Genomic DNA, 18,456 nt, shown 5'->3' with positions numbered 1-18,456 from the left:
GATTCTGTATGTAGATGACCTTCTACTAATTGGGAATGATGTAGGAATGTTGACTACGATGAAAGTATGGCTTTCATAGCAATTCTCCATGATAGATCTTGGAGAAGCCTCCTACATACTGGGTCTTCGGCTCTATAGAGATAGATCGAAGAGGATAATAGGATTATCCCAATTTGCTTACATTGACAAGATAGTCAAGAGATACAGCATGGAGAACTCCAAGAAAGGAAATGTTCCTTTCAGGCATGGAGTCACTCTCTCCAAGGGTATATCTCCCAAGACTCTCGAGGAGATTGAGGGCATGAAGGACGTTCCCTATGCCTCAGCCGTAGGGAGCATCATGTATGCCATGTTGTGCACTCGTCCTGATAGTGAGTGTGGTAAGAAGATTCTAATCAAACCCAATGCAGGAGCATTGGATTGCTATGAAAAACATACTCAAGTACCTTCGAAGGACAAAAGAGTTTTGTTTGGTATTCGATGGTAGTTCACTACAGATCCAGGGGTATACTGATGCCGACTTCCAGTCAGATCCAGATGATAGAAAGTCTACACCTGGATACGTTTTCACGATAGGATCGTGTGTTGTTTGCTGGAAAAGCAGCAAACAGGGGTCCACGGCGGATTCCACAACCGAAGCCGAATGCATTGTCGCAAGTGAAGCTGCCAAAGAAGCCGTTTGGATGAAGAAGTTCATTCATGAATTGGGAGTAGTTCCATCCAGCACATCACCCATTCCATTGTTGTGTGACAACATTGGAGCTATCGCTCAGGCTAAGGAGCCACGAGCCCTCTCGAAGTCGAAGCACATCGAGAGGAAGTACCACGTACTACGGGAGATAGTTGGAAGAGGGGACATTCTAATTCAGAAGGTAGCATCAACAAAAAATGTAGCAGACCCATTGATTAAGCCACTGACACAGAAAGTGTTTGAGAAACACGTTGAAAGCATGAGACTCCGGTTTATACTAGATTGGACCTAAGTGCAAGTGGGAGCTGTTAGACAGTGTATGCCCTTAGCTCCAATCAGAATTATGTACAGAATGACATTTAATGTAAATGAATAAAGCACATATTTGATTCATGTTATTATGGTGTGTTTCTGTGTAATATCCTTAAACTGGACACATATGAGACTCGTGTTAGTTTAGAATCTTCATAGTCGTTGGATAGATCTGGGGAGAGTTATCTTGCCAAGGTTAACACTAATGGGCCGCCAAATTGGTTGGGGTGGTTTGTCTCAACTGCTAGGGTGAGACCTGAGGTGCATGCAATGTGGGTTTTCTTGAAACCTTGAACCGGACCAGAATTCCAGTATTGCCCTGGACCTTGAAGATTGATGGGCAAAACTGGAATGTTACACTTGACCCCTAGACTCAATTATGATACTGCACTAGGTGTCGGATTGGGTTGTCTACTCCACCCTACGCTGTGTCATCTTCAGTGGGAGTAGTCTTTGGTATTCTTCTTGGGCGTGAACACCTTCATTGGGGGTTACTACTACTCCGTATCAGGTACACCCCTCTCCTACCTTTTGGTTTCAGATCTGGTTCGGTTTGGATTCAAGATTGATCATCGAAAATACAGTTTTTTAAAATAAGGAACGTGATTCCCACATGGGAGATAGAGAAATTTTTAAAATTTCGCCCAACCTACATACAAGGTTCGGCCATCCATATGATGGATCTCTCATCCATTCAATAAAATAATACAAAATAAAAGATTTTGCACTATACATATTTGCATTTGTACTCATTCCAAACTGAGCCTTTAACATATGAAGAATTTTGTTATTTGAATTATAATAAGGATGAGCTTTATTATTTTATTTGAAAAATTACTGGTCAACAATTATCCTATAAAATAAGTGTTACACATTAGTGCAAACCGATGCATATTCATTGTATTTTGCGGTATTAGTTGGAGGAACAGGTCATGAAGTCTCTCTGCTCTTTAAACAATTCTTTTAACTTTTAAAGATGATTTAAACTCGGATAAGAATATTATATATATTTGCAAAACCTTAAACCTTTTCTTAATTTTTTTAATATATTTTTTCGTTATCTGGATATGTTAGTGTGTGCAATGTGCATATTTCCATTTTACTGAATAATGTAAAGTAAACTACAGTTTTTTTGAAGACAAACTAAACGACAGTTACATTTATTAAATACTATAATTACATGTTTTCATTTATTATAAGTTTAAACCAAACTCAAAAGTCAAAACAATTAATTTATTATTAAAACTTTTGCATATAGTGCTGGCAGTCAAGGGTTATTGATTTGGTTGCGTAGTATTTATAGTTCCTACCGAAAGACAAAGCTACAAGTCACTCAGTTCAACCACTTCAGCTAAGCTCAATGTTTTAAAAAATTATCCGGAAGGATTTGATTGTCTAGTTCGAATGGATAGTTTTAATAAAAAAAATTAAAAATATAATTAAAATAAAAATGGCCAAAAACTGTTGATCAGGTCGATGGTTCAATCACCTAAATCAACAGGTTACCAATTAAAGGGTTTTTGGCCAGAGATTAGGTTTGAGATAAAATGGAACTGATTGTTTAGATGATTCTCGGGTTGAATGGTCTAATCGTCTAAATCAATGATGATTTAAAAACATTGACTAAATTGGTTGAATTGCTTTGAAGCGCTCTAAATAAGCTATTTAAAGAGGCTGAAGCGCTCTAAATACCCCTTCAAATGATTGACTGACATCGTATTTGGATTTTTAGATTTTTCCACATGTAGTTCGTAGACTGTTTGTGTCGGGCCCATTTTGGAAATTCAAAAGCCTATGTGCTTCAGCCCTCCCAAATGGGTACTTAGGTCTCCTTTTGCTGGGAACAAAAGGGAGACCCACTTCTCTATGTTCTTTTGTAGAGGACTGTAGGGCCCAGGGAGAGTGCATTTTTCCTCAGATAATCTTTTGGGACACTTTACTGGATAAATATTATCCTTCTACCATATGGGTAAATCAATTCTTTATGAAGGGGGAAACTATAAAAGTTTTGTAGAACTAAAATGCCCCTACTAACACACAAAACATAAGGGTAAAAGTGATAACAAAAAAGAGAAACACCTTCTGACAAAAGAATACTGATAAATGTATTTATCGGATTTATATACAAATTGGATTTGCTACTATTTGGATTTTAATTGGAGCTTATATATTGGACTCGGACTTGATCGATTTCTGGTATTGAATACCATTGATAAATTAAACTAAAAATTAGAAGATTTAATTGGAGCTAGTTCTTTTCTTCTTTTTGGCTTTGGTTAGGTTGACACCGACCTGACTGGTATTGATCAGGACTTATGTAGGACATGTACCTATTAATGGATTTTGCAGGGTGCACTTAAAAAAAAAAAATTGGAAAAACTCGAAGATTTGAATTATCCGGAGGAAAAAGATATACAATCAAACCTACGAATATGGTACCCAAATAATGAAAGATACTTAAAAAGCAGGTATGAGTGACCCCACTCAAATAAAGAATACAATACTGATGACTCAGTAGTTGAAATGGTCAAATCTGCAGAACTGCAGCACTTCGTGGTATAAAAATAAGCAAGGAATGAAATCAACAACGTTTTGACTCATTGAGTGTTATATCTACGATTAGAAGAATGCCGACTCCTGATGCTAATTTCTCTTTTCTATAACACAATGCTGTGTGATGTCTATGAATTGGATAGTTATGTCTGTAATGTGTTAACAGTAAGAACTTGGGTTAGTAACATTGTTAGTTGGCGTTTATGGGTAAACAATATGATCAAAGAATCACCAAACAAAGATATTCCCTTTGTATTATTAAGATATGCCCTTTCATTGCAAATTGGAAAAGGATTTGAGGTTCTAAATAATAAATATATTTGTTCTAGTTGATTTTCAGCTCACATCCCTTTGTTTTGTAGCCAAATTGATTAAACTACATGTGAATCCATAATTCTGAGAAAAAAAGTGAATACATAATGTCATCATATTGAATCTAAATCTAAAATGCCAAATTGGCCTTTTGTTATGAAAGTAAAAAATTATGCAGTAAATAAATAAATAAATACTAATTACAACAACCGTGATTGTTGAGTTCTTTGAAGCTTGGTACCTTATCTAATGTAAAATTTGGTACATGAATTATACCACTAGTTGAGACCATAAATAGATGAGGACCATCTACCTCTACTAGGTCGTGCCTCATTGTAGGGATGCAAGTTAGATTGCCCCACTTGAAGAATTTTAACTACATCGTGTTTGGATTAGGGTTTATGATTATTGAAAATTTAACAAATTCCCAACCCAACCCCAGCCAAATGCATCTTATTTGTAGAATTTATCTAATTCTATTGTACAAGAATCTAGTATTTCATGCTGAAAATTATACTTCTTTTGGTTGACTAGAAAAGATGGCATAATTCCAGTATTTGCTAGAGGTTTGAGTGTCATGCATCTTTGGGAGGTGTTCTTTTTTCGGATTTTGAGAGGGGGGAAAGTTGGTCAATGGGATTTTGGTTCCCGTTGACTAAGAATCCCACGTTCTTTTTTCATATTTATGTGGGGACCAGGGAAAATTTATTTTCCTAGGTACTCCTAGATGAGTAAATAACTTTTCTACCTAGGGGAAAAGTTGCCAACACTTGAATGAGACAAAAATGCCCTTTTTAATAATGAATTTTTATGTCTAAAATGGTCATTGCCTTATTTACATGAGAAACAAAAGAACACAGGTAAATGTACTTACCTAAGTAAGTGTTTCCCAGGAAAAACTTTCCCAAGTAACTCTATTTACTTGGGTAAGTAACTTATCGAAGAGCGAACGGGGCCTTTGTGTGGTTGTAGTCAATTTGATCAAACATAGTCTTTGAACAAAAGACAAAACTTGTCTAAAAATTCTAAATGTTAATTGCTGCTTGGTTATCACAGTATAACATCATAGGTTCTTCTGCCTGTACACCAATTTCTTCTAATAGGGAACAGACCTAGAGAAGTTCTGAAACTCCATGTGCCATGGCCCTGTATTCAGATTCAGCACTTGATCTTGCCACCACTGTTTGTTTCTTACTCTTCTGCGAGATAATGTTACCCCCAACAAGGGTGCACACTCCTGAAGTTGATCTCCTGTCATCAAGGCATTCTGCCCAATCTGCATTTGTATAAGCTTTTAGTTTCAACTGTTTATGATCAATAAACAATATGTCTCTACCCGGGTGTCCCTTTAGATAAGCAATAATCTTGTCAACTGCCTCCCAATGCTGGACTCGTGGAGCATGCATGTACTGACTTACCACACTTACTGCATAGGAAATGTCTGGTCTTGTCATACACAAGTATAGTAGCTGACCCACAAGTCTCTGATATCTCCCAATGTCCTTTACTGGTTCACCTTCTGATGCATTGATTCTATGGTTATGATCAATAGAGGTACTGATTGCTTTCGTTCCAAGCTTCCCTGTCTCTTGAAGAAGATCCAAGACATACTTCCTTTGAGAGATAAAAATTCCATATTTTGATCTTGCAACTTCAATGCCTAGGAAGTATCTCAATTCTCCAAGATCCTTAATTTCAAATTCTTTATGTAGATTCATTTTCAAACAATCAATCACACTTAGGTCATTCCCCGTGACAACAATATCATCCACATAAACAATTAGGACTGACACCAAAGATCCCCTTCGCTTCACAAACAAGGTATGATCGGATTGAGTCTGAGTGTATCCAAAAGCAATCAAGGCCTTTCTGAATCTGTCAAACCATGCTCTAGGAGATTGTTTCAAGCTATAAAGTGACTTCTTAAGCCTGCATACCTTTCCCTTTTCAGTATCACTATAAAAGCCACTAGGAAGATTCATATACACTTCCTCTTGCAGATCCCAATTTAGGAAAACATTCTTTACATCAAGTTGAAACAAGGGCCAAGAGTATGAGGCAGCAAGAGAAAGAAGTATCCGAACAGAGGTCATCTTTGCAACCGGTGCAAAGGTCTCTAAGTAATCAACACCGTAGGTCTGTGTGTACCCTTTTGCAACAAATCTTGCCTTGTACCTTTCTATACTTCCATCTGCCTTATATTTTACTGTGTAAACCCATCTGCATCCAACTGTCTCCTTGCCTTCTGGTAGATCCACAATGTCCCATGTCTGATTCTTAATCAAAGCTGCCATCTCTTCCTGCATAGCTATCTTCCACTCAAGTTTGGAGAGAACCTCACTAACACCCTTGGGTATAGACACTAAGTCAAGGGAGGAAAGAAAAACACGGTAGGAAGGAGAAAGTCCACTGTAAGATAAGTACTATGAAATACAATGAGTAGTGGATTCAAAAAAAGTGACATCCATGGTAACATACCGGTTCCTAGAGACTGGATCATAGCAGCAATACCCTTTCTGATTTTCTGCATATCCAAGGAAGACACACTTCTTTGCCTTGGGATCAAGCTTTGAACGGTAAGGACCAAGGACATGCGCAAAGCAGACACACCCAAACACCCTGAGAGGAATATGAAACATCTCCCCCTCGGGAAAAAGGAGACTGAATGGGGAGTTGAATCCAAGTATACGAGAGGGCACCTTGTTAATCAGATATATTGCTATGAGAACTGCATCACCCCAAAACCGAACTAGAACTGTAGATATGCTCATCATGCTTCTTGCAATCTCAACAATGTGTCTGTTCTTCCTTTCTGCAACACCTTCTGTTGTGGACTGTAGGGACAATTGCTCTGATGAACAACACCATATTCTAACAAATATGAAGCAATGTGTTTTTCAAAATATTCCCTGGCATTGTCTGATCTGAACACTTATTCTTGTTCCAAACTGTGTTAGCACCATCTGATGAAACTGCTTCACCAAGGATGGCACTTCATCACAGGATCTCATCAGGTAAATCCAAGAGTATTGTGAGAAATCATCCACAAATAAGAGAAAATATCGATAGCCTCCCATAGAAGGAACATGGTAAGGTCCCCACACATCCGAATGGATAACATCAAAAGAAGAAGAACACCTTTTATTACTAGGTTTAAATGAATGTATACAATGATTTCCAAGTTGACAACCTTCACACTCCAGACTTGACAAACTAACATACTCAAAATGTTTTGGAAACAAAAGACTCAAAGAAGAAAAAGGTAAATGGCCCAAACAATTATGCCAAAGCATAATTTGACCCACAGACCTTGACTCACTATTCCTGCTGACATGATGACTCTGATGAGGAGGAAGAACATCCAGGAGGTAGATCCCATTCACTTCACGACCACTCCCAATCGTCCTCTTTGAATCCAGATCATGCAAAATACAATGACCAGGAGAAAAAATTACTGAGCAGTTCAGGTTCTTAATCAAACTACTAACAGATAACAAATTAGTGCTCAATCTAGAAACATGAAAGACTGAGGGTAGAGAAATAGAACCACTAATCTTGACAGACCCCTTCCCAGCAATAGGAACATGGGATTCATCAGTTGTGGAGATCCAATCTCTGCCAGAATAGATCTGGTAAGAAGAAAAAATAGTAGAGTTATGGGTCATGTGCTCTGAGGCTCCAGAATCTATAATCCAAGGAGGTCCCTCCTTACCTGAAGTAGAAACATAATTTGCAGTGACGTGTGAACTACCTGTGTGAGCAAAGGCAGTAAAGTGGACTCCACCAGTGCCACCTGTACCTTGTTGTTCGCTTGTTGCTGAACTGGAACTGGTTGTATCCCGTTGGTTCAAAAGTTGCCCATACCTCTCAAGTTCGGCCCTTACTACAGCAGCTGCAACAGATTCCAGAGTAGTTGTAGTAGGAGGGGTCGAAATGTCACCAGTAACTGCCATGTGTGCATTTCTCTTCTTATTTTTCAGTCTAGTCGGCACAAGCTGTGGGTGAAGCTTCCAGCAAGTATCTCTTGTGTGTTTAGGCTTCTTACAGTAGTCACAGATCAAATCTCTTTTATCTTCCTTCTTGATTTCACTACCACCCCGATCTCCACTTTGTTTAGTTTACAGTACTCACCATGGCAGACTGATCAGAAACAGGATTTTTCATCATCACATATCTCCTATTCTCCTCTCCTGACACAAAGGCATATGCCTGGGAGAGGGTAACATTGTCCCTGGAAAGAAGATGTTGTCTTGCAATATCATACTCAGGATTAAGGCCAACAAGAAATTCAAACACCCTATATTTCTTTAGATGTTTCTGATAGGTAGTTGCATCCTTAGTGGTTTCCCAAGCAAATGTCTCTAAATGGTCAATCTCCTGCCACAGGGTTATAATGACTGAAAAATAGGCTGCAACAGGTCTATCTCCCTGCCTTGTAGAAATAATCTAATTTCTCAACTAATAAGCCTTGGCAACATTCTCCCTCTATGAATATGTTTCTACAACCCCATCCCATATTTCCTTAACTGTATTTGCCCATAAGAAATTTTTACCTATATGGGGCAACATGGAATTACACAACCAAGTCATTACCATATAATTCTCCTGTACCCACCGAAAGTTGCTAGTTTCGGGTTTTACTTCCTCACCAGTGATATACCCTAATTTCCTACAAGCACCAATGACCATTTTTGCAGATTGTGACCATTCTAAGTAATTTGCACCATCCAACCTAACTGTAGTAATGGTCCTAGTCCCGAAAAGGTCTCCAACACCTCCTCCCACTGGTCCCATTTCATTCCCAGGCTTATTTTTAACTCCGTGACCCTCCATGCTTCTAAAAAAATGTAAAGAAAATAACTGAAATATGTAACAAGATCAAACGAAACACTTCTGGAACCAACAACCCCTTTTCGGTGTCCTAGATTGTCTTCTCACAAAAGATTCATTTTTTGTGGGATAGGAGAAGGGAGAGAAGAGGCAGCCGCTTTCTCTAAAAGCCTCCAAATCAGGTAGGAGTTGAACCACCCCTTACAGAAAACTCCAAGGAACTGTAAAAAATTAGGGCGCCACTTCCTAGGTCAAAATTGAAGAGTCCAACAGAAACAAGACTCTTCCCCTTTATCCAGTTTTTCCTGATTTTGATGAAAAATCCTAGACCAGCTACAGGCACACAGATTCACCAAAAAATAAAAAAACTGGGCTTACCTAAGAACTTCGATCAGCCTCTTAAATCACCATGCAGTTGACCGATCTAGGGCTGCATGAGGAAACAACTCAAGGAACCTTTGCCTGCTCTGATACCAAATAGAAATCACTGATTGTAGATTTAGTTGAATTTCTTGTGAAAAGAAAATGGGAGGAAGATAAAGATTTCAGTAGTAGAGAAGAAAAAAGAGGGAGAAAAGAGTAGGAAGTCAATTAGGATTCTTGAATTAACCCTAGCCGCCAACCCCTCATTATATTTATACTTAACTTAAAGGATGAGATATTACAAGAATGCCCTTAGTAGGGCGGCTACTAATATAATTGAACAATCACAACTTAAAAACATAAACTAATGGGCCTAAAGCCCAACAACTTCCTAACTAAATAACTTAAAATAAGAATAAAAAACAACTAGGCCCAACTCAGTATATATATGCATTTCATGTATTTTTCCTACAATTATTATTTTTTTGGTTGAAATACATTTATGAAAACTACATATTTCCATATGTGGGTGGGGGGTGGGGGGAGATCGACTGCAGTCAGTGTAAAGGCCCGTTCGAACAGCTTTTACAGCCTTATATCGGAAATATCTCCATACTTCTGTGGAGAGATATTCCAATACAAGGCTATGATCGGCTGTTCGAACTTGCGCCGACTGAATCCAGTTTCCGGGGGTTTGCTGCTCCTGTTGAAGCAAAAATGAAACTAGCTTGACTTGGGGCTCTCTGCGTCTAATTCAGATCCCATAATAAAATTCAATACTTAGACTAATGTAGGATCTCTCTTATATCATCAATGATCAATGATCAATGATCAATGATCAATGATCAATGATGGTTTTGGGACATGGATGCCAATTGTTGTCATGTTGCTGTGTTAAATTGATGCTGATGGGCATACTATGATCAAAATTCTAAAAGAAATGATTATTCAAATAACAAAAAATATTAATTTTCTTTGGTAACTAGTTATATAACTATAGATAATATTAGTTGGACCCAACATGATTCAACCCCAAATAAAAGACATGTTTAAACTTTAAACTGTAGTTGAAATTGAAAGAGAACAAGGCTTGTACTTGGTATATTTTCCAACATATTTTGTCATCTTGATGCGACCCTTCAATGACAAACCTAGTTGTTGTTGTTTTTTTTTTAGTCCTTCACAAGAAGAAGAAGAATAATTAATGGGTCTTTGCTTATTATAAGCAATAAGAGAGTGACCAAGCCTTGGGTTACATCTACATGTCCACATGCCTTTCCTATGGAAATTAGTAACTAGACTAAGGTCCCCTTCTCATGTACAAACATATGTGGAAATTGCAGAGTCTAAGGGGCACCAGAATTTACAAACACATCCTTCTAAAGTGGTGGAGCTGTAGTCATCACCAAATCAGGACATCCCAGAAACAGCAAGTACTCTCCCTTCCTTACTTTGAGTACAACAAAACAAAACCTTGGTACCATGTGATTTCCATCTAGAAACTGTACTGAGAATGGACTCTTGTTGGAAACCCTAGAGACCACAAATGACAAACCCCCCTTTGATTTTGATGCTTTCAACTGTAACCCATGTCTTCTGTTGCCCTATAAGAACCAACAGGTTGAATCCTTTATCAACATCAATTTCTTGTTCATTTTTATCCAACAAAATCTTTTGATGGGTCCCACAAAGAGAGAGAGAGAGGGGTTTGTAGTTTAGTTTGTACTGTTTCTCTCTCCACACTCCTCAGTTCTAAAAAGGTGATGATATATCTATTTGTTCCAAGGAACTATGTCCATGCACGCTCCAATTTTCTAACTACCTACCAACGTGACTGTTTTCCTATTTTCGTAATTTCACAGTATTCCACCACCACTTAGGAATCCAGGTTGGGTGTGGTTATGATGGGTTGCCTACGCTATATAGCCCCGCATGACCGTCGGATCAATGTGTAATGATGGTGTCGCTAGTGATCAACATCTATTCGATCATCTGACACTGTCACGTGACCGGGTCCTACAAGCTACCGAGGGATCTTATCCGAAACGGACGGTTGACAGACGTTGCCCAGCGACTAATTGGGTGACTTCTGTATCTCTAAGTTATCTCTTTTATAGTTTTTTTTATAAATAGTAATTCCTGCAGAAGAGGATGTACATCTCCTTTCTCCCTGGATTCTCTCTCCTCGCCGGTAACGAGAAAAAGAAAGAATAAGAAAAGCAGAAATTTTGGGCGACTCTTCAGAGCTAAAACGGAGTTCTCTCCAGGGAACAGAGTGGTGTAATCGGCAAATTTTGGCTATTTGGGGTGCTTTCCGAGCTATGGTAATCTTGTTGTTAGGTCTGGAGCCTGCGATTTTGGTTCCAATTAGGGTTAGGGTTTTCGACAATTCTAACAGGTGATGTTTCTGCGACGGAGCAGGTGATGATCTCAGGTCTAGGGTTTGGTTTTTGGACTTCTGCGTAGGAGGGTTGTTTGGTCTTTGGTGTGTCTCTGTTTTGTGTTTGTCGCCGTGACTGTAATGCTCTGACTGATGGCCTCGGTGAATCCACAACCACTGCAAAGTATTCCTCCGTACGAAGGTCACGAAGATCGGTTTCAGATTCCCATCCAGATCGACGACGACGGAGGTGGATACGAAGCTGATGGAATTGATGCCGTGGGCGATGAGGCGATGGATGATGTTGACGACGTTCACGTGAATTCTGGAAACCGTGTTGATCAAACTTATGGTTTGGCGTCTCGGACAAGTGAGCTGACGCTCTCCTTTGAAGGCGAGGTTTACGTTTTCCATGCCGTGACGCCAGAAAAGGCAAGTCTATACTCGTTATCTCTTCGTTTTGATTACAACGTTTTTACTGGAGTTGGAAATCCACGGTTTGGTTTTCTTAGTTATTAGAAAGTAATATTTTTGTTCGCCTTTTGCCAGAGTGTATACTACTACATGGGAGTCTTGCATGTCGGTCTTAATTGTCTTTCTTCATGGTTGTTTCCTGTTTGTTCTTTCTGGTTCTAGCACCTAAGTGCAGTTTATTACTTTATTACATAATTTCAGTGCATTTTCAGAGTTGGACATGTTTTTTGCTTTCATAAGTTACTTCAAGTACAGATTTTCCTATGTTAATAACCCTGTAATTAGATAAAGAACGTTAATTATAACTTATTTATCTATATTTAAAAGAATTTTCTTGGGCTGCTTTTATTAAGTGGGCTGGGGGGGGAGGGGCGATATTTAGTGTTGTGTTTCACCTGGGAAATATGATGTATGCTGTTTCTATAAATATTACAACATTGGACAGGGTTTCTATGTATTTAATCCTATGAAGTATTGATAATTAGTTTTACTTATTAGAAATCTGATGTGTGTATGTGTGTGGGCCTCTGGGGTATTTGATGTTCGTAAGCAGTGTGACAAATGCCGTATAATCAAGACCTGGTGGCAATTTGCTGAAAAAAGCCCTTAGTCCCCATCCCCAGTCAAAAGTACCATCTAACACAACAAATGAAATTATCCTACTAGAGTGGTCCCCCTAATACTAAGTATTACTTCCAATACCCATCCAGTTAGGCTATCAAGAGCGAGTTTGCCGGGCTTCCATGCATTTGAGCAAGCTGTTCATCCTGGGAACCAAGGTTCTAGACTATGTACCATTAAAGGAGCCTCAGAGATTGGATAAGATGAATGAGGATAAATATATATTTGGTGCTCCTTGGAGATTACAAATAGCACACTATAGAGGCGAGGGTTTTGGCATCAGAGTGAACAGAGCAGAAAATGCCACCCTAAAAACAGCCACATTATTCAAAAAATGCCAAAAGTTGGGTCCATATCCAGTCTATCCCTCCTAAGACACTAGATTGCCAGGACCAACATTGAGTAATGGCCCTTCAATGAAAACCTCTTTCTATTGGGTTCTCAAATCAATGAAATCTCTCTCTCTCTCTCTCTCTCTCTCTCTCTCTCTCTCTGCATCTTTTTCATTCTTTAGTTTTCTTTTTAACTAGCTTTTGGGCATTTAATATCTTGATGCTTTGTACTAATGTCTTTTTACATGTTTGTGTACTGGAGTATATCCAGACTTCAATTGTGCTGTTGCTGCACTGGATCTGCTGTTTGCACTTTTTAAATATAATCTTAAGCAGTGCTGTATCTTTTCTGGCTTGTGCAACTAACAGGTTCAAGCAGTATTATTGCTTCTGGGAGGGTGCGATATACCTGCTGGTGTTTCTAGTATTGAAGTACCTTACCAGAACAATAGGGTATTTATTAATATGCACATTTTCATAAATTTATTGTTTATTTTGCAATTTATATATACCTTAACTGATTTACCTATAAATTTGTTAGGGTGTGGTTGAGGGTCCAAGACGCTCAAATCTTTCACGAAGAATTGCGTCCTTGGTTAGATTTCGCGAGAAGCGCAAGGAGCGAAATTTCGACAAGAAAATCCGATACACTGTCCGGAAGGAGGTTGCACAGAGGTCAGTTTTATCAACCTTCTATGTTTCATTGGTGCAATTATACAAATTTATTGAATGTCAGGAATTTGTGTTGTTGTAACATAAGCTAATGGATGGCCCCTATTTTTGCAAGTTCATACATGCATAATGATACATTAATAACATTTTCTCATAAAAAATAAAAGATATATAAACAGAACTTATAAAATATAAAGTACATAAAAGCAGACAAGCTGTGTATGCTGAGTGCTTGTTTGTGAAGGTTTTGATGCTGTGGCTCTTGGCTTTGTAAGGTAGGGCCCACCCAGAAAGTCTATAAGTGATGTTTGGTAAAAAATCTGGAGAGCCATATATGGTCATTTTACATCCATTTACATGGCACTCTGCACAAGCCTCTTCTAGTAGCTTATTGAATTCAGCAGCTGATCAAAGCAGCTAGATGTGAAGCTAAGCCCTCCCAAATGGGCCCTGAAAGCTATGATACCCAGATACCTGTACAAGGGTGGGAGGGCTGTGTATGCTGAGTGCCTGTTTGTGAAGGTTTTGATGCTGTGGCTCTTGGCTTTGTAAGGTAGGGCCCACCCAGAAAGTCTATAAGTGATGTTTGGTAAAAAATCTGGAGAGCCATATATGGTCATTTTACATCCATTTACATGACACTCTGCACAAGCCTCTTCTAGTAGCTTATTGAATTCAGCAGCTGATCAAAGCAGCTAGATGTGAAGCTAAGCCCTCCCAAATGGGCCCTGAAAGCTATGATACCCAGATACCTGTACAAGGGTGGGAGGGCTGCTTTTTCTCCCTTATTCAAATGGACCCAAGGTTAGCTAATTTGATCATAGATGGTATTGTAAAATGCTGAGTTGGGAGGGCTAATTTGTATTGGGGATCTGAGCTTCTTGTCTGTCTGGATGTGTTTTTTCTTTCCTAGTCATTGAAAGCTTTCTGTTACTTGGGTGTTGCTGTTTTTCTTTTGTCTTTTGGCAGCCCTTTGTCTTTGAGATCTGTACTCCTTTTTTCATATTTTATTAATGTAACCTTTGTTGGCAGATGACATCATTTTAATGTACTTTTCATTTGTTTATTTGGTCAGGATGCATCGCAAGAATGGCCAATTTGCATCTTTGAAGGAGAATTATAAAGAAGGGCTACCTGCCTCTGGCAGTTGGGATCCTGCACAGGGTTGCCCTCAGGATGATGGTACTCCTCGTCCAGAAATTGTGTGAGTTTTCAAGAAAATTTAGTGTTGACCAATTTGTGGATTTAAATATAATTCTCATGAATTTTCTTGACAGATTCCTTTGTCAAAAGGGAAAAAGAAAAAAAAAAGGAAAGGGATGTTGTGCCTAAACTACTATCTTTTGTTTTGTTTGTAGTCTCCGGAAATGTCAGCACTGTGGCATTAGTGAGAAGTCCACTCCAGCAATGCGTCGTGGGCCAGCTGGTCCAAGGTCTCTTTGCAATGCGTGTGGCCTTATGTGGGCAAATAAGGTTGGTATAGCTTTTATTGCTTTATCCACATTTGTAATCTTTTATGGTGCATGACTGGATGTGGCTTAGCATGGATGTTAAATTATGTGTCTGTTCTGTTCTTATTTTAAGAATACTTTAGCATGTATTTTATCTTGATCAATTGTTTGGGAAGCTGATCCATTTTAATGCAGGAGATACAGAATTTTCCAAACAATTGAAACAATATCGGAAATGTTCATATTTATCAAAAGAGTTATGATCTTTGACATGGACAAGAATGCCAAAATATATGGTGTGTGATCAGCAAGCTCCCATTACCATTAGGGTGTGGATATATAAATGTTTTATTATTCTGTATGGATTCATTTGGTGGTTGTCCATAAGCTCCAAAAACCACTCTAGGTTCTTAAGCTTCTGTCCATAAGCTCCAAAAACCACTCTAGGTTCTTAAGCTTCTGTCCATAAGCTCCAAAAACCACTCTAGGTTCTTAAGCTTCTGTCCATAAGCTCCAAAAACCACTCTAGGTTCTTAAGCTTCTGTGATTGGGCAAACACAAAATTCCCAGAATTTCTTTTTCTTTTTTAAATATAAAAGTCAAGGCATCTATTTTGCTTGCTTCTACATGGGTCTGAGAGTATCCATGCCTTTTCTTTTTCCAGAAGGTCATATAATTCTATTTCTTAGTGCTATGAGATCTGGACTTCCATTCTTGATGGTGCTAAGGCTACATTAACTTGGTTGTTGAAGCTCTAATTAGAGTATAGAATTGGATAGTGGGGAATTGTTTAAATATCTCTAAGTTGTAGGTGGGTCTTATTTTTGTTGTTACTCTATAAACTAAATTGATGGTGGTCATTGTTAACCATGTCTTGTCTTGATATTCAAATTTCTTTCTTGATTATAGCATTTGGCAGTAATGTTACTATCTTCTTTTTCTGATGTGACTTTCTAGATGTGCTCACCAGTTTATTGGATCTTCAGGGAACTTTGAGAGATCTGTCCAAGGGAGGAAGGAGTGTTTCCTTTGACCAGAATGAGCCTGTGAGTATGCTCTCTTTGGAAGCCAACATGGTTTATATCTAGTTTGAGTAGCCTTGAAGGTCACCAAACTATATTCACATGACTAGCTAAGTTGTGGGTCTTGGAGTTGATATTGCCCTTAGTTTTTATTTTCTTAGCTATAAGTTTTTTAGTAGCATTGAGCTCTTTTTCAGTAGTGATCTTATATTCTTGAATTTACAGGGAACTCCATGTGAAACAAAAGTTTCAACTATGGAAGCTTCAAATCCTTCTGCCAACCGGGATGGACAGCAGGTATGTTTTCTTGGTGAATTATGGACACTCTTCACTAGGCAAATAAGTTTTTGAAGGTCTGGCATGAGAGAGATGCAGCCATCTGGAATTAAACTGAAAAGAAATTCCTTCCATGTTTCTAACTTATCCATATGACATGTGGGATCTGCAGGGAACTCTAGAAGATTTTCCAAAGACTATTGTAGGAAGTGAGAATTCTTTGGTCAACCAAAATGTGCAGGTAGATTTGGAGCCTGTCATTAGAATATGTTTAGTTTGACTAGTCAAATTTCTAGCAACAGTTTTTCATCAGACAAATTTTGTTAAAGTTTTGACTTATACTATTGGGTTTCTAGCACAGCGATATTGGATTTAAATGATTGATTATGTTACAGGTTATATTTTTCATGTTTTTCCATATACTGTATGATAAATAATGTTTATCTCTGGAGTTAATTATTGCCTTGCCATGGAATCAGCAGGGAAGTCCAGAAGAATCAAAGCCTTTACCCTTGGAATTTGGGAATCCTTCTATTAATCAGGTTGAGCAGGTACTGTACTTTGGAACCATGATCGTTATATGTGCTTATGGTTGGATTTCAGTTAGGGTTAATCTATAGTAGGATATTCTTTTTTTTTTTTTTTGATTGGTCGCAGGATATTCTTAAATCTTAATTATTTTCTGCTGTTTTGATTTCTTTAATTTCCATAGAACTTAGTATATTTCTTTCTGTGTTAGCTAATTTATTTAGGGCATCTTCACCCTTGTTGGGACCCTTTTTGTTTATTAGGGGTTTGCTTGAGCTTTAACTTACTGCAGCAATTGGTCATATTCATCTGGCTAACTATCAGTTAGCTAATTTATTCTTATAACTAGCACAAGTAAAACTTGGCGTTATTGCAAAATACACAAAAAGCTGAGGGAAGTATGTTACTCGTGTGAAATGTATGGGAGACATCCCTCTCTTTATGCTTTCTCCTATCATGGTATTGAGAAGCTAAAATCCACTATGGGATACTTTTATTATGGCCGTACTTTGCTTGTGGAAACGTGGATGACACACCACTGGTTAAGTCAAAAAGATGGTCTAAGACAGGTCTTTGTAACTGCAAAGCTGCAATGCAAGCAAAAGTATCAAATGGTTCTTGGTCTGAATTACAGGGTTTGCATGAAAGTGTAGTAGTTCTAGTTAGATTTGAACATGAGAATTTAAAAGGTCTGCCTACCTAATGTTCTTATGAAACAATTCCGGATGGCTTGGGCTTAAGATGCATCTATGATTCACCTGGCAGCCTAATGAGCACCCATGACCTTTCTGCCAAGTTTTCCACCCTGACCACATTCGTTTTGCTTTTAGATAATTAAGATGATCTTATGACAAATGACCTTATCATACTTGTTAATTCTTTTTTTTTTTTGTTCCTAGATTCTGGTAGGATCTTCTATTGAGTTCCAAGAATATTGTCAACTCACAAAGTCTGTTGGCAAGACTTGCTAAGAACCTTCTTGTGATCATCTACAGGAAAACTTGGATGATCTTGCTAATACTTCAGAAATAGATATTCCTTCCAACTTGGATGAAACAGGTAAATAACCTTTACTTTCATATGTTCTCGGGTGTTGCAGTAATGAATTTCAACTAGACTTCGAATGTTAGTACCAAATTTTGTGCTCTTTTAACAGCCTGAAATGGGGAGTGATGGCCAGCCGCCAGCGAATTACATTGAACCCCAAGTGTATGTTTGCTACCTGACTTGGACGAGAGGATAAGAAAGGGGCAGTGCTGGTTGCTACTGACATTAGATTTCTGCAGATGATTCATGTTCATAAAATACCTAGGATGTGATTTGTGTATGGGAAAACCAGCCGAGTGTTCAATCTATAATATGATCAATCTAGTTTTGTTTTTTATCCTTGCATTGGATTTTATATAAAATGTGATGGCTTCTGATTTTACATATGCTTTCTGATGTGTGGATGATTGCTTTAGTCTTTGCTACGGGATTCTTTCCTATGCCTGTATTTATGTATTTGGTGGAAACGACACTCTGTAACCATGCCAATGCTTACCTGTGTAAGATGCCAAAGCTTACTTGTGTAAGATGCGGGACTCTCACTGTGATTGTTTGATGACTGATTTTGATCCATTGGTTGGCGGAACTTGAC

General features: G+C 38.3%; 1 protein-coding gene across 8 annotated transcripts; it reads left to right on the top strand.

Annotated features, from left to right (window-relative positions):
• Positions 1–11,167: 11,167 nt before the first annotated feature.
• On the top strand, positions 11,168–18,248 carry LOC104611945 (GATA transcription factor 28-like). 8 transcript variants are annotated; one of them, XR_016077706.1, is made up of 12 exons: positions 11,219–11,385; positions 11,483–11,873; positions 13,238–13,321; positions 13,410–13,543; positions 14,616–14,744; positions 14,899–15,013; positions 15,978–16,037; positions 16,239–16,310; positions 16,462–16,530; positions 16,769–16,840; positions 17,717–17,876; positions 17,974–18,248. XR_016077706.1 is itself a non-coding variant. In XM_088890445.1 (12 exons), exons 2-12 carry the CDS (start codon positions 11,595–11,597, stop codon positions 17,976–17,978), a joined length of 1,080 nt encoding a protein of 359 aa, XP_088746571.1. In that variant the 5' UTR covers positions 11,219–11,385; positions 11,483–11,594; the 3' UTR covers positions 17,979–18,248. The 8 variants fall into 8 exon arrangements, 5 of the variants coding, with proteins under 5 accessions (XP_019055728.1, XP_088746554.1, XP_088746569.1 ...); XM_088890445.1 differs by having other exon boundaries at positions 16,772–16,840; positions 17,813–17,876; XM_010279240.2 differs by having other exon boundaries at positions 17,813–17,876.
• Positions 18,249–18,456: the final 208 nt, after the last annotated feature.

Source organism: Nelumbo nucifera, chromosome 1 (assembly GCF_055504915.1).
Source record: "Nelumbo nucifera cultivar China Antique chromosome 1, China Antique-T2T, whole genome shotgun sequence".
Lineage (NCBI taxonomy): Eukaryota > Viridiplantae > Streptophyta > Magnoliopsida > Proteales > Nelumbonaceae > Nelumbo > Nelumbo nucifera.
Note: the sequence above shows the minus strand (reverse complement) of the source record. Positions and strands in the feature narration are given on the sequence as shown.

Coding starts and splice junctions, on each gene's coding strand:
- LOC104611945 (XM_088890428.1), top strand. CDS start 11,595: ATGGCCTCGGTGAATCCACAACCACTGCAAAGTATTCCTCCGTACGAA. Junction 14,745..14,898: donor ACTCCTCGTCCAGAAATTGT/GTGAGTTTTCAA, acceptor TTTTGTTTGTAG/TCTCCGGAAATGTCAGCACT. Junction 16,038..16,238: donor CCTTTGACCAGAATGAGCCT/GTGAGTATGCTC, acceptor TTGAATTTACAG/GGAACTCCATGTGAAACAAA.